The 22,159-nt window shown below is 49.3% G+C and overlaps 7 protein-coding genes across 7 annotated transcripts; 5 read left to right on the top strand and 2 right to left on the bottom strand.

The window, feature by feature from the left end:
• Positions 1 to 1,752: 1,752 nt before the first annotated feature.
• Positions 1,753 to 4,631, top strand: N7446_003647 (uncharacterized protein; the record flags this gene model as incomplete). The annotated part of the gene is made up of 5 exons (XM_058512396.1): positions 1,753 to 2,687; positions 2,780 to 3,184; positions 3,261 to 3,472; positions 3,521 to 3,725; positions 3,773 to 4,631. 5 exons carry the CDS (start codon positions 1,753 to 1,755, stop codon positions 4,629 to 4,631), a joined length of 2,616 nt encoding a protein of 871 aa, XP_058373725.1.
• Positions 4,632 to 5,764: 1,133 nt separating this feature from the next.
• On the top strand, positions 5,765 to 6,345 carry N7446_003646 (SNAP receptor SNC2; the record flags this gene model as incomplete). The annotated part of the gene is made up of 3 exons (XM_058512395.1): positions 5,765 to 5,872; positions 6,036 to 6,267; positions 6,320 to 6,345. The coding sequence occupies 3 exons, from the start codon at positions 5,765 to 5,767 to the stop codon at positions 6,343 to 6,345; spliced, it is 366 nt and encodes a 121-aa protein (XP_058373724.1).
• A 1,342-nt stretch (positions 6,346 to 7,687) lies between these two features.
• argEF (bifunctional acetylglutamate kinase/N-acetyl-gamma-glutamyl-phosphate reductase) lies at positions 7,688 to 10,890 on the top strand (the record flags this gene model as incomplete). Its single annotated transcript, XM_058512394.1, is given in 4 exon segments — positions 7,688 to 8,887; positions 8,902 to 10,074; positions 10,136 to 10,376; positions 10,428 to 10,890. 4 exon segments carry the CDS (start codon positions 7,688 to 7,690, stop codon positions 10,481 to 10,483), a joined length of 2,670 nt encoding a protein of 889 aa, XP_058373723.1. The 3' UTR covers positions 10,484 to 10,890.
• A 500-nt stretch (positions 10,891 to 11,390) lies between these two features.
• Positions 11,391 to 13,773, top strand: N7446_003644 (Rad21/Rec8 N terminal domain protein; the record flags this gene model as incomplete). The annotated part of the gene is made up of 5 exons (XM_058512393.1): positions 11,391 to 11,530; positions 11,606 to 11,746; positions 11,809 to 11,943; positions 12,000 to 12,453; positions 12,514 to 13,773. 5 exons carry the CDS (start codon positions 11,391 to 11,393, stop codon positions 13,771 to 13,773), a joined length of 2,130 nt encoding a protein of 709 aa, XP_058373722.1.
• A 1,332-nt stretch (positions 13,774 to 15,105) lies between these two features.
• Positions 15,106 to 16,567, top strand: N7446_003643 (DUF3237 domain-containing protein; the record flags this gene model as incomplete). The annotated part of the gene is made up of 5 exons (XM_058512392.1): positions 15,106 to 15,174; positions 15,248 to 15,751; positions 15,804 to 16,124; positions 16,189 to 16,483; positions 16,539 to 16,567. The coding sequence occupies 5 exons, from the start codon at positions 15,106 to 15,108 to the stop codon at positions 16,565 to 16,567; spliced, it is 1,218 nt and encodes a 405-aa protein (XP_058373721.1).
• A 2,868-nt stretch (positions 16,568 to 19,435) lies between these two features.
• On the bottom strand, positions 19,436 to 20,907 carry N7446_003642 (fungal specific transcription factor domain-containing protein; the record flags this gene model as incomplete). Its single annotated transcript, XM_058512391.1, has 4 exons — positions 19,436 to 19,844; positions 19,908 to 20,140; positions 20,197 to 20,610; positions 20,665 to 20,907. The coding sequence occupies 4 exons, from the start codon at positions 20,905 to 20,907 to the stop codon at positions 19,436 to 19,438; spliced, it is 1,299 nt and encodes a 432-aa protein (XP_058373720.1).
• A 120-nt stretch (positions 20,908 to 21,027) lies between these two features.
• N7446_003641 (Zn(II)2Cys6 transcription factor domain-containing protein) lies at positions 21,028 to 21,740 on the bottom strand (the record flags this gene model as incomplete). Its single annotated transcript, XM_058512390.1, has 3 exons — positions 21,669 to 21,740; positions 21,590 to 21,613; positions 21,028 to 21,531 (listed from the first exon to the last, which is right to left on the bottom strand). Exons 1-3 carry the CDS (start codon positions 21,714 to 21,716, stop codon positions 21,028 to 21,030), a joined length of 576 nt encoding a protein of 191 aa, XP_058373719.1. The 5' UTR covers positions 21,717 to 21,740.
• Between the last annotated feature and the right edge of the window lie 419 nt (positions 21,741 to 22,159).

Here is a 22,159-nt window from a genome sequence, read left to right as displayed (position 1 = left end):
AAGAACCTGGCATGAACAAAGCGTGATGAACAAAGCGTGATGCTATACGTATTCTGTTTTGAGGATGAGAAATAATCTCAATTTTTGCTCTTTAGGAAGATATACCGTCGCAAGTCTTGCTGTATATAGACAGTAGGATCTGAAGCAGTCGTTGGTCTTGGCGAATAGAAATGGCTAGCACCGAGGCTGTGGTGTTAGTGGAATCCTAGGACTGAAGACTATCCACGAAGGGGCCATGTTCCTTGATTGATCTGTCCCCGTTTGGAGGGATCGGCCGATGGTTTACTGTAAAGATAAGTTGGGTCATCGGGGGCTGTAAGCTGGCAGGTTCCTGAAAAACTCAAATAATCACCGAGTATGAAAATTGTACTCTATATAACAATGAGACGGTGAGTGAGAGGTTTGAAACTGCCGCCTTACGTGGGAACCTTCGTCTCTAGTTGGCCGTTGCCACGCTTAGACCGCGGCACAATCCTCAGGAGTGCACCGTTAACCTAACCTTAGACCTCAATTTGAAGGTGAGAGGTATTGGACACCCTAAGCCTCGCAAGGTTAACCTCGAGGTTATAGAGGTTTATTAAACAGTACAAACATAAAAATTTGCTATAATATTAGATATTTGCCTTATATATTAATAAAATTACTTTTAGTAGAAGGGTTAAGGTATTAAGAATCCTATTGCTATTTTTAAATCTACATATAGTATAATTTATCCTATTCTAACATAACTTTAAATCCTTTTAGTAGTTTTGATAGCTTCCTAATCCTCTAGCTATATGTTGAAAACAGATAGCATCGAGTAGCTTTACTGTAGCAATCTGTGAGTGTGTGGCTCAGCGTCTTGAATAATGTCGCGAGTGAGCTCGAGCTGCTATGGTTCCATTTTTGGCGCCATTTCTGTTCCACTCCAGCTGCACAAAGGAATGTGGTGGAACGTAGCCGCATGAGTTTTAAGTTACAATATCTCCGGTTGGGCTACTAGAAGCTTGGACTATAACCCGTGTTACGTGCCCTGCGCTCCTTTTACCCGGGCGACTCTCGCCAATCACACTGGATGTCTCATACTGACCCGCTGCTGTCCCAGCACAGGGCCAGGCTTTTGCGGCTGGCGATGGGGTCCACAGTATTTTGCTTACCACAGTATGTATTTTCTTCGAGGTATGGTGTACAATCTATCAATCTCTGCTACTGTCTTTTGGAATCTCCTTGATCTTGTTATTTGACGAACAACTTGTGTTCTTGACTGGACAAGATCGTAAACATGCCTTGTCCCGCTAAGATCCTATGTGAACGGATGTTGTTTGGCCGTCCTGCAGCGTAAACAATACAATTCGATCACCAATGACGCAGGGAGTATATGCAGGGGGTTTATGGTGTACGTGACGGGATGCAATGGACGTGATGAAAATGCTTGGCGGCATTAGTTTGTTAAAGCCTGGCCAGGTACAGTAAAGTCGGTCATGATTGCATTCTACTGACTTGTGTTTGTGTCTGTTTGGCTGATCGCTCCCCTAAACACACTAGGCTGGCGCTTAAGTGCTGCGCCTCTTCGGTCCAGATGCTAATAGATAACTACAAGGCTATTTTATGGTCACATTCGAGTCATGTAATTGATTTTATTAGTTACTTAAGGCATCATTTCACCCACCTCCGCCTGTCGAAAACATTTCGATTTCGACGACCAACGATCTGCGACCACGACCCTTCCCCTCAAACCTCCCTTGATGAGGTGCGACGAATATGCACCCGAGCATGCCACTAAAATGTTTGAGCCGCGATTCCTATCGTGTGGGATGGATCTGTCCGTTGGAAGTGGAACAGATCGCGGCAATGGAGATGCTGGATGAGGAGCACGAAGCTGTACCGCAACTGAGCGGGGACACAAACATTTACAACCTCGGCAGCATCAACAACCATAACGTCGTTATTGCCGGTCTTCCTCGGGCGGGAAATTGCTCCGCAGCTACTGTCGTCACCCAAATGAGGATGACATTCCCAAACATCAAATACGCCCTGTTAGTCGGGATTGGGGGTGGTGTGCCGGTCAAGACAGATCATGGGATGATCCGTCTAGGACATGTAGTAGTTAGTGAACCTACAGGCACACACTCTGGAGCAATACAATACGACCACGGAAAGGCAAAGGCGTCTCACTTTGAACGTAAAGGTTCCCTCGCACCTCCGCCAACAGCCCTCCTTAACGCTGCACGAGAGGTGGCTGTCCGGCGTCAACGGATGGATTATGATCCAATTTGGATGAATGTGGAGAGAATCAAAACTGGCCGTCGGCCACTCCGTCGCTTCAAGTTTCCTGGCATTGCAAATGATCATCTCTACCTACCAGGTTATAAACATCAACAGGAAGGGCTATCATGTCAAGACGGTGGATGTGATAAGAATCAGCGGATCGAGCGACAGGTAGACGAAGACGACTCGTGTGTCGTCGTACATAGGGGTACAGTAGCGTCGGGAGAAATGGTGATAAAGGACGCTCAGATGAGAGATGAATTGGCGCAGGAGCATGGGGTGCTATGCTTTGAGATGGAAGCCGTTGGGGCCCTAACGGATTTCCCATGTTTGGTTATCCGAGGCATCTCCGACTACTGTGACTCACACAAGGACGACGAGTGGCATGGCTACGCAGCAGCAGTAGCGGCTGCTTATGCGAGGCAATTACTTTTCTATATGTCTATTGAAGAGACCCAACGGGAAATTTCTCACTGTTTTGATATAGAGAGGAAGCAAGGTCGTGTTTATAGCTTATTGATGTATTGCTTAGAAATCCGAACCCAACTCCTACCACCTCCGAGCTCCCGTTCAATATATCCGAGATATCCGAAGTAAGCCAGTTTGTTGCAAGAAAAAATGAGCTCAGAAAAATGCAAGAGCTCCTTACAGGAACTGTTAAACGCCGCACCGCTATCGTGCGTGGCATAGAGGGCATTGGCAAGACGCAGCTAGCAATCGCATATATCAAGCGACATAGTTCCGACTACTCAGCGGCAATATGGATGAATGCGAAGGATGAAACAGCGCTAAAACAAAGCTACGCTCGCGTAGCTGAGTGGATTCTACACTATCACCCGCCTATATCATACATTGTGGGTGCCCTGCAGAGCCGGGACCTAGGCGAGATAGTGAAAGTTGTCAAACGATGGCTAGAAGAACCGACGAACAGTCGCTGGTTGGTCGTCTATGACTATTATGATTATCCGTTGTCAAGTAACCATAAGGGGAACAGCACAAGCTACTGTATCGAGGCAAGTCTATGTGGGAATAAAGGTGAAAAATCTTATGAGGGCTTTTGATCTTCACAATTTTCTGCCCGAGACCGACCATGGTGCCATTGTTGTGACCACGCGGTCATCTATGGTAAAGCTAGGACAGGTTATTCCCGTAAACAAGTTGGAGAATATCAATGATAGTCTCGAAATCCTGGCTTCCGTCTCTGGTCGTGATATCTCAAAGCAAGGTGAGTATTTCTGGATATTATTGATTGCAGATGACTAAGATAGAGCAGACAAGGCAGCTGTGAATCTTGCAAAAGAGCTTGATGGGCTTCCCTTGGCCCTTGCGACTGCTGGCGCATATCTAGAGCAAGTTTCGGTATCCTATACCGAGTATCTCCAGCTGTACCGTGAATCATGGCGGCAATTACATGAAGCGACTCCACAACTAAAATCATACGATCAAAAATTATACTCGACATGGAATGTCTCGTACCAGTACATTCAGCAGCAGAGTTCAATTGCAGCTACGCTTCTCCGACAAGGGCTTACTTCGCTAACGAAGACTTATGGTTTGAGCTACTAGATGGTGGCTCAGAAAAGCCGGAGTGGCTAGAAGAATTAACGAAGAATAAGCTCACATTCCATGGAACGTTGCGACTTTTGTGCAGTCATGAGCTTGTAGAAGCTGATGTGGCTACTATATCGCAGCGTGTGGAGTCCCGAGGGTATCGTGTGCACGGATGCGTCCATTCGTGGATGATTAATATGCTGAACCAAGTGGTTGATAGAGAGATGGCCCGGACAGCGATCAAATGTGTGGCAGCGTGTGTGCCGAAGCCAGACCAGCGCGAGTTCTGGCTGATACAGCGGCGGCTTATTGCCCATGCATACAGATGCCTAAGAATGTTGAGAGATATTGATGTTGGCGATGAAGCTTTGGGAGTTCTACATTCGTTAGGCCTCCTCTACGCGGATCTAGGCCGGCACGAAGAGGCGGGGGCGACATACGAACGAGCACTAGAAGGCTACGAGCAGGCGTTCGGACGAGAGCACGCGTCCACGCTAAATACCGTCAACAACCTCGGAAACCTCTATCAGAACCAAGGTCGGCTCCAAGAGGCAGAGAAGGCATACGAACGAGCTCTGAGGGGCTACGAAAAGGCCTTCGGGCCCACTTTAGTTGCGACGTATATTCCTGCTTTGAACACACTTGAAAACTTTGGCCTTCTAAACGTGGAGCTGGGAAGGGTTGACGATGCTCTGCGTTTTTATCAGCGGGCATTGAACGGCGCTGCGGCCGTTTTTGGGCGAATAGCCCAATGTGTTCACGCTTATCCAGCAGAACAAGCTCTGTGCAGTGTGACACGTGCGGAATCTCCGAAGGACAGTCGTCCATGCTAACGATTTGGGAGAAGGTAAGAGAGAAGATCTTGATTAGATAAAATCCTAGGTAAGCCGTGCAATGCAGGTATTTGAATCTGCTGTATCTTGCAAACAAGCACCCGAAGTCTTCAATAAGCATTAACTTGGTTGCGGCCGCCTCAATCGGCAGGGCACATATCCAACCGATTTGGAATATCGCTCGCGGGGACAAGGCATATCTATGGTCTGGTCTATTCAAGATTGGTAGGAAGTAAAGATTTTTGGAAAGATGCTGAAAGACAGTGGCAGCTGTTGATGGGGCATATATTTTATGTCAAGAATGAGAACAGTGTGATGGCAGGGTGAATAGAGTAGAAACCATTGTCAGCCATGAAAGTCTAGCCCACTGCTAGAAACGAATCATAGCTGCGGGAGCCATTTCTGGCCCGCTCACTCTGTCCACGTATACTTCGATGCCATGACTTTATATTGAACCTCAGCAACGGTAGAAAGGGTCCGCGGCCCGGAACATCTTCCCCAATAGGGCATTCTAAAAATAGCTCGGTTCCTCGAGCAACTCACTATCGACTCTTAACATCAATAGGCAGCCACATAATCAATAGACGATAGACCATGAGAAGGCTCCTGCATTTAAGAAGTTCTGAGCCCTTGAAGAAGGAAATATCGTCCGTAATAGTTGAGAGATTCTCAAGTTATGTGGCTGTTTACGGTAGATTAATCTCATTTCCCCTGGCCAGTCAACCAAGGAATATCACACGGAACTGAATTAGATTGAACATCGTATGGGTCTAAAAGAACAATACCTGTAGACGGAAGACATATGCCACACACCGTGAATTCCCCCGGAAGCCGACGCTTTGTGAGACGCCACACCACGTGACTCTGGGCATTGAGCGGCAACTCTCCATCACTAGGTCAGCTTCATTCCAGACTACGCTTCCTTCCCTCGCCGCTTCACTACATCTCAATATTCATCAACTCGCAATAGGATTCATCTGCTGCCACTTATCTACGTCTATTCCTGTCCTCTAGGCGCTGTCTGCTCCGCTCGCTCGTCGACCAAAACAACCCCTGCTCCTCCCGCGAGGCCGTCTGGACAACTCGACATCTCGCATACCTGAGACTTCTCAAACCCCTTTACGACTCTCATCATGGCCGCCGCTGAACAACCCTATGACCCTTATATCCCCGCTGGCTCTGCCGGAGCCGCTGGTGTCTCATCGAAGGATGGCAACCAGCGAACAGCCGCATTGCAAGCCGTGAGTCCATTCCCCGAAAGCTCCTCGACTTTTTGCGACATATAAGCCTTGGGGCGATCACATATGTGCTCTGTTGTTGGTGGCGCATATGTGTTGCTTTGGCCGAAATGCGAAGGCTGGGTCGATCGATTTCCAGATTGAGACTGACGATATCTGTCTATAGCAAATCGATGACACCGTGGGTGTGATGCGCGAAAACATCAACAAGGTCTCCCAGCGTGGTGAGAACTTGGACTCCCTTCAGGACAAAACCGACAACCTGGCCGTTTCAGCCCAAGGCTTCCGCCGAGGCGCCAATCGCGTGCGCAAGGATATGTGGTGGAAGGACATGAAGATGCGTGTTTGTCTGATCATTTGCGTGATTGTGCTCCTCATCGTCATCATCGTGCCATCTGGTAAGCGCTCAATGGAGAAGATGGGAAAGCTCGACGCTAACATATTTCGTAGTGGTCGTCGGTGGAAAAAAGAACTAAGCCACGCAATACGCGCTCCTGACGATTTCTCTTTGGACATGGGATCTTGATTTTACTGGGTTTATGTTGCTAGGGCCGTGGGCCTTTCCGTTTTCACAGCCGCTAATACCTCCTGCTGTTTATTTTTTCTCTTTTTCTGGGCGTGTTTTGAATGACCACATCCTCTTGACTTTCTCTGTGCTGATCCGACGGGTTGGTATTGCGACCCGGTCAACGGGTGAAGATGTAAATGATACTTGATGCCGTGTTTAAGTATGTCTATCACATTGCGATTCGGTTGTTTCTAGCTGCAATGAATCTTCGTTAGCGTGATGTTATGTTTATCAACTGGATGGGGAGAAGAGAGATGTAGATCTAGGATACTAGAGTGTATACTCCGTAATCAGTTAAGCTATACGGGAGAGCAAATACAGGCTGAATGTGGAGAATGCAAGGCTATGTATTTGACTGTCACTAAACAGCGTCAGGGATTTCCACGTGGCCGTTCTCCAATTCTCCAATTCTTCATGCAAGGGCATCGTTACCGTTTCAGTCTCCCTACAGTCTACAGTACAGGTAGCTACTGTACCCACACAGCAACATTTCTCCAGCCTGATGTTTTTAATACACCAAATGCTTAGCAGTCGTATTCTTCGGAAAGCCCATAGCCGACGTTGGGTAAAAAGAATCAGATAATACAACTGTAGACCTTGGCATGAGACATCAGTGTCCACCTTCCCTCAACAAAGACCACTGAGAGTCAGCCTCGTAACTGTGCCGTCGGAAAGAAGCGCAGATAGACAGAGACTAGAACCAGACAGAGTGGAGGAGGTGGATAGCATGGCTCAACGTAACGAGTGAGAAGAAGGGAGAGGATCAGATAACTTAGACTAAACCGAAGCCGGATGACGTTTCACGATCGCAGTAGGTTGGTAAAGTGGGCTTTTTCGGAGACTAGCTTGTGAAGAGATTGATATCCAGGGAATTGCTGTGAGGATTTAGAATTTTCGCTTCGGCTATGGCGCCACTACATGTACATAGGATGTTCACCTACACGTAGCCATTGAATAGAACAATATATGCGCCTTTAATGCAATTAGTGCAATATTTAACGCAAAAGAAATACCAATAGCCAACGTAAGAGTGTGATAAATGGGAAGATAAATCGCTCGCTAGTACTGCTAGTAGAGGGGCCCACCGCCTTCTCCGTCCTATCTCGCTCCGAGGCCCGGCCGATCTTCGAAAATCTCGCTTGACTCACTTCACTCACTTACCACCTCTCTACTCTTAACAATTATATTTGGGGCCTCACCCTGGGACCGACTGTGAGACCATTGAGGCTGCCGCATGTGGGTTGCCCAAGATGATGTCCCTTCGCTCCGCTGTGCGGAGAGCTTCTACTAAGCCCCTCCGTTCCCTCTCCGCATCGACTGCCTCTCCTCTCCGAGCTGGCATCACTGGTGTCAAGGCTTCGACCACTCGCCAGACTCGCAACTACTCTCGCGCGACTGACCCTCACCTGACTTCCACCCGCAGCACTGTCGTGCAGCTGCTGAGCAACATTGGCTCCAAGCGTGAGGTCCAGCAATACCTGTCCCACTTCACCTCTGTATCCTCACAGCAATTCGCCGTGATCAAGGTCGGTGGTGCCATTATTACCGAGCACCTCCAGACTCTGTCCTCCGCTCTCGCTTTCCTCAACCATGTCGGCCTCTACCCGATCGTCGTCCACGGCGCTGGCCCGCAGCTCAACCGCATGCTGGAGGCTGCCGGTGTTGAGCCCCAATTCGAGGATGGTATCCGCGTGACTGATGGTAAGACTTTGGCACTGGCTCGCAAGCTCTTCCTGGAGGAGAACATGAAGCTGGTTGAGGAGCTCGAGCGCATCGGTATCCGTGCTCGTCCCATCACGGCGGGCGTTTTCTCCGCTGATTACCTCGACAAGCCCAAGTACAACCTGGTCGGTAAGATCAATGGCGTTGACAAGAAACCCATTGAGTCTGCTATTGCCGCTGGCTGCCTGCCCATCCTCACCTCCATGGCTGAGACCCCCGATGGTCAGGTGCTGAACGTCAACGCGGATGTGGCTGCGGGTGAGCTTGCTCGCTCTCTGCAGCCCCTTAAGATCGTCTACCTCGCTGAGAAGGGCGGTCTTTTCAACGGTGACACCGGTGAGAAGATTTCTGCCATCAATCTCGATGAGGAGTACGACCACCTGATGAACCAGTGGTGGGTGCGCCACGGTACTCGCCTGAAGATTAAGGAGATGAAGGATCTCCTCAGCGATCTGCCTCGTTCTTCCAGCGTTGCCATTATCCACCCCGCCGATCTCCAGAAGGAGCTCTTCACTGACTCCGGTGCCGGTACCCTGATTCGCCGCGGTAACAAGATCCACGTCAAGACCTCTTTGTCCGAGTTTGAGGACCTGCAGGCTCTCAAGGACGTGCTGGTCCGTGACCGTGAGGGTCTCGATGCCCGCGCCGTTGTTGACCGCTACGTGGAGGGTATGAAAGAGAAGGACTTCAAGATCTACTCCGATGAGCCCATGGAGGCTCTCGGTGTTGTCCTCCCCCTCAGCCCGGCTCCCAGTTGGCCCACCTTGCCACTTTCACCATCACCAAGTCCGGTTGGCTGACCAACGTTGCCGACAATGTCTTCGCCAGCATCAAGAAGGACTTCCCCAAGCTGGCCTGGACTGTCAAGGAGGACGACGAGAACCTGACCTGGTTCTTCGACAAGGCTGACGGCAGCCTGAGCCGCGATGGCCAGGTTCTGTTCTGGTACGGTGCCGAGAACGGCGAGGAGGTCAAGCACCTCGTCCAGGAGTTCAACCAACACGGTCGCCAGATGTTCGGTGACATCAACCTCGAGTCGCGTCTCCACCGCGCTGCTCAGGCTGCCACCCACATTGGCAAGGGCTTCGGCGCTAGCGGTGCTTCTGTTGAGCAGAAGCGTGCTTTCTCCACCACCACCACCAACGCCCTGCGCATGTCTCGTGCCAAGCGCCCCGCTGTTGCTGTCAACGCTGTCCGCACTTACGCCACCACCAACCCCAACCCTCCCCTCGGAGAGAAGAACATCTCCAACACCCAGCCCGCCAAGGTCGCTCTCATTGGTGCCCGTGGTTATACCGGCCAGGCTCTGATCAACCTGCTCAACGCCCACCCCAACATGGATCTTCGCCACGTCTCTTCTCGCGAGCTCGCTGGCAAGAAGCTCCAGGGTTACGAGAAGCGCGAGATCATCTACGAGAACCTCAGCCCCGATGATGTCCGCAAGATGTCCGCCAACGGCGACATTGACTGCTGGGTCATGGCTCTTCCCAACGGTATCTGCAAGCCTTTCGTCGACGCTGTCGATGAGGGCTCCGAGAAGGGCAATGTTATTGTTGACCTGAGCGCGGACTACCGATTCGACCCCAAGTGGACCTACGGTCTCCCTGAGCTGGTTGAGCGTTCTAAGATCGCCCGTGCCACCCGCATTGCCAACCCCGGCTGCTATGCCACTGCCGCCCAGCTTGGTATCGCTCCTCTCGTTCCGTTCCTTGGCGGCCAGCCCACCACCTTCGGTGTCTCTGGTTACTCCGGCGCCGGTACCAAGCCGAGCCCCAAGAACGACGTGCAGTACCTGACCAACAACCTCATTCCCTACAGTCTGACTGACCACATCCACGAGCGTGAGATCAGCTCGCAGCTGGGCACCAGCATTGCGTTCATCCCTCACGTTGCTGTGTGGTTCCAGGGCATCTCCGTAAGTTTTGACAAATCGCCCGCCGCCGACTGAAACGAATAATAGCTAATATTTTGCATAGCACACCATCAGCATCCCGCTGAAGCAGAAGATGACCTCCCGTGACATCCGCAACCTCTACCAAGAACGCTACGCCGGAGAGAAGCTCGTCAAGATCGTTGGCGAGGCCCCTCTGGTCAAGGACATTGCTGGCCGTCACGGCGTCGAGATCGGTGGATTCGCCGTCCACTCCAGCGGCGAGCGCGTCGTTGTCTGTGCCACCATCGACAACCTGCTGAAGGGTGCCGCTACCCAGTGCTTGCGTATGTTTCCCTGTCGCCCTTTTAGCAAACATGACACTAACCTCCTATCAGAAAACATGAACCTGGCTCTGGGTTACTCCGAGTACGAGGGTATTCCCCTCGACTAAGTCCCTCCAAAACTAGGCCCGAGTTAGCTACCACTGTTGTTTGTGTGTTGTCCTTGTCTTTTGTCTCATACCCCGCGTACATCTCATACATCGCTCTGGGTTGGACTTTTCTGGATGCTTCTTATTTATCTTCGAATCTATTCTATAGTGGATTTTGTTCCGTTTATACTTGCGCTGAAAGAGTTTGTTTCTCGTTACCCCGTCTTCGATTCGTCTCTCCTTCCCTAGACTTCTCAGATGCCTCCCCTGTCGGATGGTCTCGTTTGTGTTTGGCTTGAAGCGGTGCCTGTGCCTCAAGAAAAAAGTAAGGTGTTTGTATCTTATTTCGTTGCCGTGTTCTTTCTGGGGGTTCTTCTTGCGTACCCTATCCTACCTCTCCCTGTCAGGTTATGGAATTTAGAAGCCGTTGATGGTGTATGGACTGGGAAACACGAAATCAGCAGATCGATTCGATCAGATGCTGCTCATTTAATGTTAAGAGGTTGCCTTCAGTACATCCGTATTGTAAACCAAGGATGTAGGGGTGCGCTGCGTGCCATCTCTCAAGTCTGCCCTCGATTTGGGGCTTGCACACCCTTCTCATCCATCGACCTTCCATCCCACTCTATGCCAATCATCGTAGCCCAACATCTCTGTCACTCATTAACACCGAGGCTACTCTCCTTCTCATATCCATTCTCGTCCATGCTGCAGGTCAGCAGCATTGCCCATCCACTCTGACCTGCACATTCGAACTCGACGCCGAGCTGCTCAACCGATACCTTTCTCTTCGATCTGATCTTCAGAAAGGATCTTTCGTTCCAAAGGGCGAGACACTCTCTGTCGTCCTTGAAATCCAACACCAATACCCCCAGTCGCACCCGACTCGAAGACAGGAGGTCGATCGAGCCCTCGATACCGCGCAACCATGTTTTACAGCCATGAAAGTAAGATACCTCCTTCATTGAAGTTCTCCGGATTGGGTGTGATCCTGGGACGGGGCAGAACCACTGACACCTGGTCCTTCCTAGTCCTCGCATCGCCCGAACATGGCGTTGCCACAATCTGGTAAGTGTACAAGAGACTCACCCCCGCTTGCACACAGTCATGACCATGGCCATGACTGACAAAACCTCCATCCAGGCTCGTTGCGACTCTGGGCTCACGCTCTATCGCCAGAAGACTGAACCGGAAGGCCATTCTGGAAGTGGATGTCCCCAATGCTTGCAAGGTTATCACTAACCCCGATGCACCAATGGCATTACGACTGCAGGGAAGCTTGCTGTAAGATCACCTGCCCCGTGCTGAGGCTCAACTGTCAGTATTCTAACCAATGAAGCTCACAGATACGGCGTCTCACGAGTCTACAGCCAACAATGCGGCTACATCCTTTTCGACACGCAAACAATGCACGACAACATGATTTCGAAACTGAAGATCATAGCAGGAAGCGGACTCGATCCTACAGCCGGCCAGACAAAGTGAGTGATCCCTGCTGGAATATCATCAATGTCTATCAAATACTAACAAATCCAAGACCGAGCAACCTCATCCTCCCCTATGACCCAGCGTTTCTCCCTGAAACCGGTCTCCCCGGCCTAGATATCGACCTTTCAATCCTAAACGGCACATTCGAAGACCCTTCAACCCAGCTCAGTGGTCTGTGGCTGAAATCGCCCAATAATAGCTCCTCCGGTGTTTCGCCTATGGGAAGTTTGCAGATTGAATTGCCGTCTGATGACATGCTCGGAGAGGGGATGCTTATGGGCCTCGATGATATCTATGATTCTGCGCAAAAGAAGGGTGTTTTCGGTCAGATTGCTGGAATGGGGCTGGGGAATGAAGAACGGGGTCTCCTTCAAGCTGATTTCGAGTTCGATGAGGATGGAAATCTTGTTGAGCTTGGTTCTCCCAAACCAGGTCGGAAATCTTCTATCGGTCCCTTGGGAGGTGATGGTCCTGGGCAAGGACAGGACTGGGATGGGGATAAGGTGAGTACAGCCTTGTGGGCGTGAGAAGGTTAGGAAATGATGCTGACTTTTCGTTTCCAGATGCAAATTGATACCGAGATCCCGGTGTTAGCCGGAGATGACAATATGGTTAACCCCGATATTCAGACCAGAAGAGTAAACATTCTACAGGAAGCGGAAAACCGGGATCAGACCGAGGAGATTGATATCCCAGCCGTGGGAGCTCGACAGGTGCGACGCCCGAAAAATATCATCATCGATGAAAACACAGCGCTTCGTAATGCGACGATGGCGGAGTGGAACGACGAATACGTCTTGAACATGGCTCGAGCCATGAAGCAAAAGATGCAGAACAAGCTACCAACACTAGCCAAGAAGAACGCCGCGTTCTGGGTCTTCGGCCAGGGAATAGGCTCCGTGGGTGTCAGACTAGGACTGTGGAATGAACTGCATCCTCTCAGTCTGTACTCCGGCGAAGACCTCTTCGATGCCATCGGCGGTTACCCGCAACAGAACGGACTTAAGCGGGCCCACGAATACGAGGAAGATGAGCAGGGACGTCGAGTCCGCGCTAGAGAAGATGAAGAGGCGAAGCATCTCAGCCGTGAGAGTATCGACCGTCTCAACATGGACGTTGAAGTGGGTCGTGATGCGCCTTCCAGTCTATTCGACGATCGTCCATCCCACATGCCATGGAACATCACCGCCTCCATCCAGAGCTCCCGCCACGGATACCAATACGGCAGTGTCAGTGAGCTCTCATCTCGAACCCGCAATGGCTCCATCGGTCCAAAAGCCAGAGGACAAAACCGTTTCACCAGCGCTAGTCCCCTCGCCGGACATGGCTACCGCGCCGGACAGGAACGACTCAGCAGCATGGAACTCCTAGGTGATTTCGGCGACGATCTTGACCTCACACGGTATCTGGAAGACGAGCTTGCAACAGACCGCGAGACTATCGGGAGTATCTCTTCGCGTCGAAACACAGCCCTGAAGCGTGCCGCGTTGACGCTTGATCGCGAAAGCTTGAATTTCTTTCATTTCATCAAGAGTGAGCTGGAGGGTTCCGCTGATGATGATGAAGGAAGCGTCGGAGGAAGTCCCGGTAGTATTTTGTCTGGTACTATTTCGACCAAGACTGCACAGACTACATTCGCAACTCTCCTTCCTTTTGCCAGCACGACGCGCGCTGTCGCGACTCAGGGATTCATGAATGTACTCACACTTGCTACGAAGGGTGTGGTCGATGTTCACCAGGGCCCGTATGTCGATGAGAGCACTGACGGACTGGGAGTGCGCTACCGCTATGGCGAAATTCTCCTGCGCCTATCTGGAATGTGAGCCGTTGAGCGGTGTACTCGAGGACCAAACGAATGAAGATCATGATGAATGACAGTAACGATAACATGGTCAACGAGAACGATTTATGAAACACTGAGATGCATCAAGTTTCAAGAACGGTATGGTATCTGGCTATTTTACTATTTTACGCGACACGGACGAGTGAATCGGCGCAGATCTGTCATTGAACATCACTGACGCGACCTGAGGGCCATGACATCACTGCTACTCCGGAATGAGAGGAATATTTTTATCTGGCTTTGCAGGGAGAGTGGGAGATAGGTAGAGGTGAAGCTATTGATATCATTACGGTAAATATGAATGAAAGATCTTTTATACTTCTGAATGTTACCAGGGACACATGTTGTGTGGTGTATCGCGTACTGGATACACGATATACAGAGTACAGAGTACGGGTGTACTTCCGCGTACCTTCAGTAACAGTAACAATACTCGCGAACCCTGGAACTGAACAGGACAGAACAGATACAGAACTATAGACCAAATATCGCATGTTTTACGTATAACGTTATATATTTACCCTCTCCTCAATGCGCCAGATCCTTTGTCTCTCGGGTTTCTCTCCCCCTAATCCAATCACAGCTGTTTTCCAACCGAGTGTGCCTCATGTGCCCTGAATTCTCCGACTGGGCGTAGATAGGCTTACCGCAGGTGATTTGGGTGTTATGCTAGGAAATAATAGACGGAATTTAGAACTTGGAATCTGAAGGGATCATTGGAGATATTTACATTGTGACTGCTGCCTGTTAGATAGCTATTTATATGTTGGTTCGTATGTTTCTAAGCATGTTCCGACCGCGTCTACCGTGACTGTACCAATCCGAGGGTTAGGAGTGACCATTGAATGTTAGAAACAATAAAAACAATAGACGTCTGAAGGTTTTCTAAGGCTCGATTTGAGGTACCTTTGGGAACATTTTGCGGTCAGTTCGCATACAAAAACGCGCAAGATACATCTAGACATTTTGAAAGTACTTTTGGGAAAGCTTTGCGGTCACTTCCAGCGAAAAAAACGCGCAATATACTTAAGGTTAATATTATAACGTTAGCCCTATTACTATATACTCATATAGTTTATAGACAAACAGTTGAACAGATTGCATGGCATATGTATTGAATGTATACCCGTAAGCAGTGCTCCAAATTACGCAGGGCGCGTAACCCTCGTATTCTCCCGTCTTCGTCTTTCACTTTCTTTTTCTTCCTTCAACCCCTCCAACTTTACCCGTACGCGCCTTTACACCATCCCCTTCATCTCGTCTTTTATTTGTTTTTGTTTCAGTGAATCTGGAGATTCTTACTCCCCTCATCATGGGTCGCACCGTCGACCAGGAGGTGCACGCCGCGTTTGTCGAGTTTCGCGCCAAGGAAGATGACAAGGTGTGTATTTCGTAATATTTCAACACAGTCACTAACATACGAAAACCCGTTTTGGGTGTTTGCGTCTGTATAGTGTCTCTCCGTGCAGTGTATCTACTGTCAACAAATTCGCGCAAAGAACACCTCGCGCCAGAAACAACATCTCCTCGAGTGCCCCGGTCTGCGCGGTCACCCCAACGCGCCTCAACCTTCCCAGCCCGCCCAGCCAGCCCCTAACGGAATCGGTTCTACCAATGGCTACCCCGGCACCCCCAATGGCGCAACGGCCACTGCGACTGGCCCAGCAGGTCCTGGTGCCATCCCAACTCCTAACGGCACTCTGATGACCAACGGTGTCAATCCTCATGCTACTCCGCTTCAGACGCCGCTGCAAACCCCACTGCAGACCTTGCAGAATCGCACCGCGATGCCGACCCCAGGTCCCCCGACTGGTCCTCCCTCTGCTCCTTCTAGTGCTGCGCCTTCTCGCCCGACCCCCAAGCCCAAGTCTAAGAGCTCGACTTCGGCTTTGCCCGCGCCGCCACTGGACGATGTGCACGCTGCTTTCGTGGAGTTCCGCGCCAAGGAAGAAGACAAGGTAGGATATCTTGGCAAAGCTACGAATGCGTATGAATGCTAACAATGGATAGTGTCTTTCCGTGCAATGTATCTACTGCCAGCAAGTCCGCGCAAAGAACACTAGTCGCCAGCGCCAACATTTGCTTGAATGCCCTACCTACCTCAGTGTTATGAAGGACTCGATCCCTGCCAACAACTTGCTTCACACATTCCCCGAAGGCGATGTCGCCCGGTCATTGCAAATCCCCGCGCCGACGCTGGAGCTGGACTTCCGCATGAGCATCAAGATGAACCCCAAGGTCTCTGTCGGCCCTGGCGTCTGGGGTCAGAGAGAGTGGGTCTCGTTTGTCGGTGGTCAATGGGCCGGCCGATGGGGCAAGGGAATTGTCTTGGTAAGTTTTGACCATTGCTGTACGCGGTCACTTGATATTTCATATGTCTAACCATTGAATACAGCCCGGCGGCCAAGATACCCAGATCGTTACCAAGGACTCGACTACCAACCTGCGCGCCAGTTATATTCTCCAGACCGTCGATGAGCCACCAGCATTCATCATCGTCCGCACGGAAGGATGGTTGACCGGTGCCAAGGATATTCTCGAGAAGGTCATTGATTCCAACATGGCGGACGGTGTTAACCCCGGCAGCTACAAGTACCGCGTCAACCTTTCTATGGAAACTGGTGATGAGCGGTACACGTTCTTAAACACTTTGATGTGGATCGGTAGCGGTTGCCGCAGAGGTCACGAAGGTACGTTTCTCTTTTTGATACGCTGTCTGGTATTTTATCCTAACATGTATCGTAGTCATCTTCGACTCGTTCAGGGTTAACTAAACGCTGACCGAAACTTTCGTCAACCGATGTCTTGTCCGTACTTCAGCGATTGTTTGTTTCAACTTGATGGGAAAATGGTGTTCCTTTTGTTCAATTCTTGATCCGCGGCGCAATCCTTCTTTCTTGTTTGTTCTTCTTTCTTCCGGCTGTTTACTTCTTGATTCTATGATTGATCGTTGTATGCCGCACCCCAACTCCTCTGCTCATGACCCCAATTGGCAGATCGAATTCATTTCGACTCTGCCGTGCCTTTGCTCTTTTCTTTATCTTCTTGTTTTTCAGTTCTCTTCTGATGTAATTCTTTGTTGCGTCGATAATCTCGACCCTGTAGGGTATTGCTTGTTACGGTCTGTTATCTTTACCTCTCTGTGTAACTTTCCCTCGGTGCGTTTTCTATGTTGTTTCTTTTAAACGTTAGGGCCGATTTACGACGAAGTTACGCTTTCAGTTCTCTTGATTTGTGATTATATAGCAATAAGAATGTTCTGAGTCTGCTTTACATGTTTTCGTTTTGGAGGGATTGGTAAATCGTATATTAACACATGAAAACATGGTAAGTATTGAGAGTATTTCGAGTAGATATGTAAGCCATGCCCCTTCGGTATGGTAACCCTCTTGACGGGTACGGTTACAGTACGGCTTCGGGATGTGGTTCCCCCGATGTCAGGGTACCAGTATACTGCCCGTCATAAGATTCTCTTCCCGTAAGTATTTAAACACTTGGAAATCAATGAGTAGACCTTTGGGTTCCAGGCGTGGTTTTGCGTATTGTAATTATTGAAGAGAGGTACAAATAGTATCAATGCTAAAGTTAGAGACGCCGCCGCTTTTACTAGGGGGCTCAGGATCAGGCTGAGTAGATATCAGGTTTTAGACTGTGTGAGCTGTACAGTACAATCTCAGTATAAGCCAGCAAGATTCAACGACCTTGGGTGTTCACTGATTACCCCGAGGTTTATCAGAGGTCTCTATTGAGCACTCAGTCCACGCCTCGCCCATTCCCAGAGATTCGCTTTGTCCTGTAATACTGTTCATTATGAGACCTTTTTTTTGAAGAACCTTATGCACCACCTTGCTTCTATTTGTTAAGGTGTCAGGTGTTTTAATTTCATTTTTCTATCCATTTTTCTATCCGAAAATATCCCAGTACAGCATGATGACGCATGAATGGAAGGCACCCCTCGCCTCGAAGCCGCTGCCACCGTCAAGCTGGACGACCGAGGTACTGACTCAGCCTTCCTCTACAGCCCGTACTGGATTGATTTGCTGATTTATATCTCCGGCTTCGTCATGAATAGCAACGAGACCCTGGATCACCATGCTGGGGTCTATATACCAACGGATGGGAGACACTACGGCTTGCAAGGCCGCTAGATTCAAATCAGAGCTACCAGTCGTACGTAATGATGCTCCCTGATGGGAAGAATATAGTAGCTTGAAATGTTTGAATCCTCTGCGATGGTGCGGTTGTGGGTTTGGTCGAAGGTGTCCAGTTCCAGCATATTCCGCGGGCTCTTCCCGATCTACATTTGAAATCTACTGGCCAGAAGTCCAGCATTTCCCGGAAGGCAGTGGCTCAGAGATCTCCAGCCCAGTTGGCGCCTACCGCAGTCCGAGACGGGAATGTACGACAGGAAACAGGAGAGCGAAAGCTGATTCAGCTGTCCTCGACCTACTGGCCTCTGAACTCGGCGTCGACACATTGAAAGTCTCATTTGGTGACCCTCTAGCAATTCTGGAAGTCGATTCATTGATATCCTTGTATTCGCTGGCAGGATTCTTGAAAACTTTGTCTTTGGAATCCCCCACAATCAGATGACAGAATGTGAAACGGTTAGAGACCTGTCGGACTTCCTAAATCCGGACCGGGCTGTCCTGAGCATCAGCCTGAGCCTAGTACCCCTGACTCTTATAACTCCTTCGACCTTTCGGGATCCTGCTAGTCCATCTGTTCCGGTACCGGCTTGTACTGTTGGCGACCCATTACATCTTATAAAATCCGTCATTGTGGAGGAAACAAGCATTGCACCTGAAAACATCTCTGCTTCTACAGGCTTTAGCCATCATGGTGTTGGCTCCTTGATGTCCTTGTGATCTTTGCCGGGCTTCGCGACGAGGGAGTAGATCTGTCCAATGACTTTTTCGCGACAATCACACAATGAATGCCATGTCAAATACGATACCGGTTAATCGATCCCAGTCCACTAAGCAACCTGTGTACGAGGTGTCCAAGATTGCTATCCCAGTCTGTCACGAACCATGTGAGTCCAAGCTGGCACTGATCTGCGCGAGGCGGAAAAGGGGCCCAGTGAATGAAGTGCCATGAAGTGGCAGAGAAAATTCAGTACGGAGGTAATTTTAAACGATTTCACATCCACTAATGGACCTCATACAAAATATCATAGAATTGAGTTTTCAAAGAAATCATAGTTACTGGGCAGCTCTTCTATCTATCAGAGGGTGTGCCAAGAAGACTGCCTCTGTATGTAGGGTTTGTCGTTCCTTGATCCATGAGCATTAGCATGCGTCGACGCTAGAAATAAATAAGCATAAGAAATGATCGCCTTCCGCCAAAGAAGCGCTACGTGGATATAAATACCCAAGTGTGCTCGAAAGATATATACATTTCTTTCTTGGCGCCACGTTCCGTGATATGAAACCAATATATTTACGGGCAACACGGTACAATGGACATATAAGTTACAGGTACGTACCAAGACGCCAAATATTTCAGCACGGGAATAACATTTTACTTCGCATGGCGAGCAAATGATCTGTAATTCTTTGTACTATCTTGTCTGTACGTTGCTAATACGCAAACGCCACACCAAAGACACCCAGCATAAAACATTGGTATAATACGTCCCACTATTCATACACCGACGAACCACCATACGTCAGAAATAGATCATTATCTGACATACCCAGCATATCTGTGTAATTGCCTCCTTCAGTCAACATATAAGGGTTGAAGAACGGGTCATTCGCACCCCACGGTAGCGAAAACGGACTGCCAACGGGCAAGGGCGGAGGGCTATCCACGCGACGTTCTGGACGAATTCTTTGCAGCGCACCCCGATCCTCGCCAAAAAATTCTTGAGAAAGACCGAGGAATTTCTGGAAAAGATTGCGGAGTTGAACAAGGGGATAACTGATTCCGTTTTGCGTGAGGCAGTCGGCGATGGCTTTCATTAGGTTGAAATCGCCAATGTCGGATGTTGCTACTACGTTGCAGAATAGGACTAGGTATGCTGTCGCTGGGTAGAGGAGGATTGTCCTGGGAATTTGATGAGATGAGTACTCCTGTAGAAAGATCCGTGGGAGTACATATAGGACTTACCAGTTCAAAAAGCTGACTGCGGCTTGTTTCTCTGCTGTGTAGCACATCGATACGAGAGCTGATAGTTCCTGGCGGGCAGACTGAAGATAACTTTCCGTTGAACGGGGTGGTAGACCTTGGTCTACCTGAAGAAGGTAGAGGATTGCGGTCATTATTGATTGGTAGGCGAATTTGAGAGCTGACATTTCGGTTTCGCAGTCGAGTCCTCTCCAATTCGGGGAAGATGAAGCCATCTATATGGGAGTTTAGTATGTGAGATTCAATTATGGGACTGGGCTGTTAGTGTTACCCGGTTCATTCGTCCCTGTATGGATTGCATCGTCCGCAGCATGCTCTCTCCCGTCAAAAGGGGGTCCATAGATCGAGGGGCTGCCAATGAATGATTTGGATACGACACGACTGCATCCTGCACCCTAGCAAGGTCCATGTAGATCAAGAAGAGTTCAGACATTAGGGGGTAATGAGAATATAGGTCGTAGAAATTGGATGGCAGCTGGACGTCGAGGAGACACCGGGAGCTTCGGACTTTAAATGCATGGTTCCTATCCAGGGTGTAGCACCATAGGAAACAGAAGAGTTCTTCCTCGGTTGCTTCTCCCTTCATAGCGGTGGTGTGTAGATCCAAGTCGATGCATGTTTTACAAGCGGCTTTGGTAAGATCACCGCTCGTATTCACGTCCCCAGACCCTTGGTGAAGAAAGACCTAGATTCAGATTAGCTGTGAAATGGTACTGGATGAGATAAAGTACAAGCATACACCACAGAGAATTGCCTGAAGAAGGCCAAGCGAGGGTGGTATTAATAGAGGGATCTGCTTTAATGCAGCTTGGGCTGTTGCTCGATACTCTCCAGCATTCCTCCTTAGCTCAAGGGCAAGGTCGGCGTCGGTTTCAAGGTTGATTGTTGTGGTGAGAAATTTATATGCAGCAGCATTCACACAGACGGTGTATATTATGGTATCGAGAGGCGACGACTCGTTGCGAAGAAGTGAGAGTCCCATCTGCTTTAGCTTTGACGTTGATAGATGACGGAAGTAATCGGTGACAAATGGTCCAAATCTATCAGAATGGATATCTTGCAGATGCTTGATCAGTTGACTGCTCATGGTATAGTAAGGTTTTCAATCTAATATACCTTTCAACATCCAACTGAGGAACTCGACAGATGGATATTTCGATGAACTCTCGGCATTGGCATTACCATGACTGCCTTGGACAAGGTCTCTCGAGTTGCCAGACAATAGGCCTATGACATTTAAGGCTGATTCAAGAACCCTGCGTCTATCCAAAGTGAGATTTTGGAGATGCCTCAGTTGACGCTCTATAGTTTTTTGTGCATCATGGATTGGGTCATATGTGATCCCAGTCACAGGCCACTGCATTTCCTCTATATCAGCGCAGCAAACTGAGCCAGCGACCGGAGGAATCTCTATCGGACTACCAGTTTCCGATGCAGTGAGTTCTGCTTCAAATACTTCATCGGGTATTGCCTGGAGTCGAGAGACAGGGTTTTTGCTTCTGTGACGGCGAGTTGTCGTATGTCGGCGCTTCACCGTTCGACCACGGCTACATGACACTTCTGCATCCTGACAGTTTCCACATGGGTCCTGTCTATCGCACCGGACCTGCAGATATAATCAATATGGTTCAATATGAACTTCAAATTGATTTGCTTTTTCTTACCTTGCGAGAATGGCACAGGTCACACTGCAGATGATAGTTATTAATACCGGGGTGTTTGATTGTTGTATGGGAAACATACCACTGGTAGAGTCTTCCCTCTTGGTTCAAGTGAAACACCAGTTGGCATATTGAGACACAACCTAGAATCCAAATGAACGAACAACGATCTATAGAAATGGAGGCTGAGATGGGGAAGAATAGAGAAGGTGGTACCGGGCCCTAAAAATAAAATTTCATGATCCCGAAGTTTGCGTGTCTGCCAAGAAACCGACAAATAGGCAGTGCAAGTCACCTTAGACGGGGTTTCTCTCAAAAGCTTCTTGGCATCCAATTATCCCCATAAGTTAAAGTAATCATTTGTTTCAATAGTCTGAGCCATTGCCCCGGTGTTAGCTTCGGTTAACTTCAGGGCGTTGTAGAGGCGTCATACTGGCCAATGTTTTACACAGCACTCTATACTTAGTTATGTTACAGCCTCACTGAGTTGAAACAATGAAAGCTGAAAATAGGTCTAGATGCACTGATTTAGGTTGTAAGATTCTATGAGTGATACTTCGGTTGGGTTTTAAC

The sequence above is a fragment of the Penicillium canescens genome (assembly GCF_028828765.1).
Source record: "Penicillium canescens strain IBT 15451 chromosome Unknown utg000003l_segment0_segment0, whole genome shotgun sequence".
Classification (NCBI taxonomy): domain Eukaryota; kingdom Fungi; phylum Ascomycota; class Eurotiomycetes; order Eurotiales; family Aspergillaceae; genus Penicillium; species Penicillium canescens.
The sequence above is the reverse complement of the archived record's forward strand: the minus strand, read 5'-3'. Positions and strand labels throughout refer to the sequence as shown.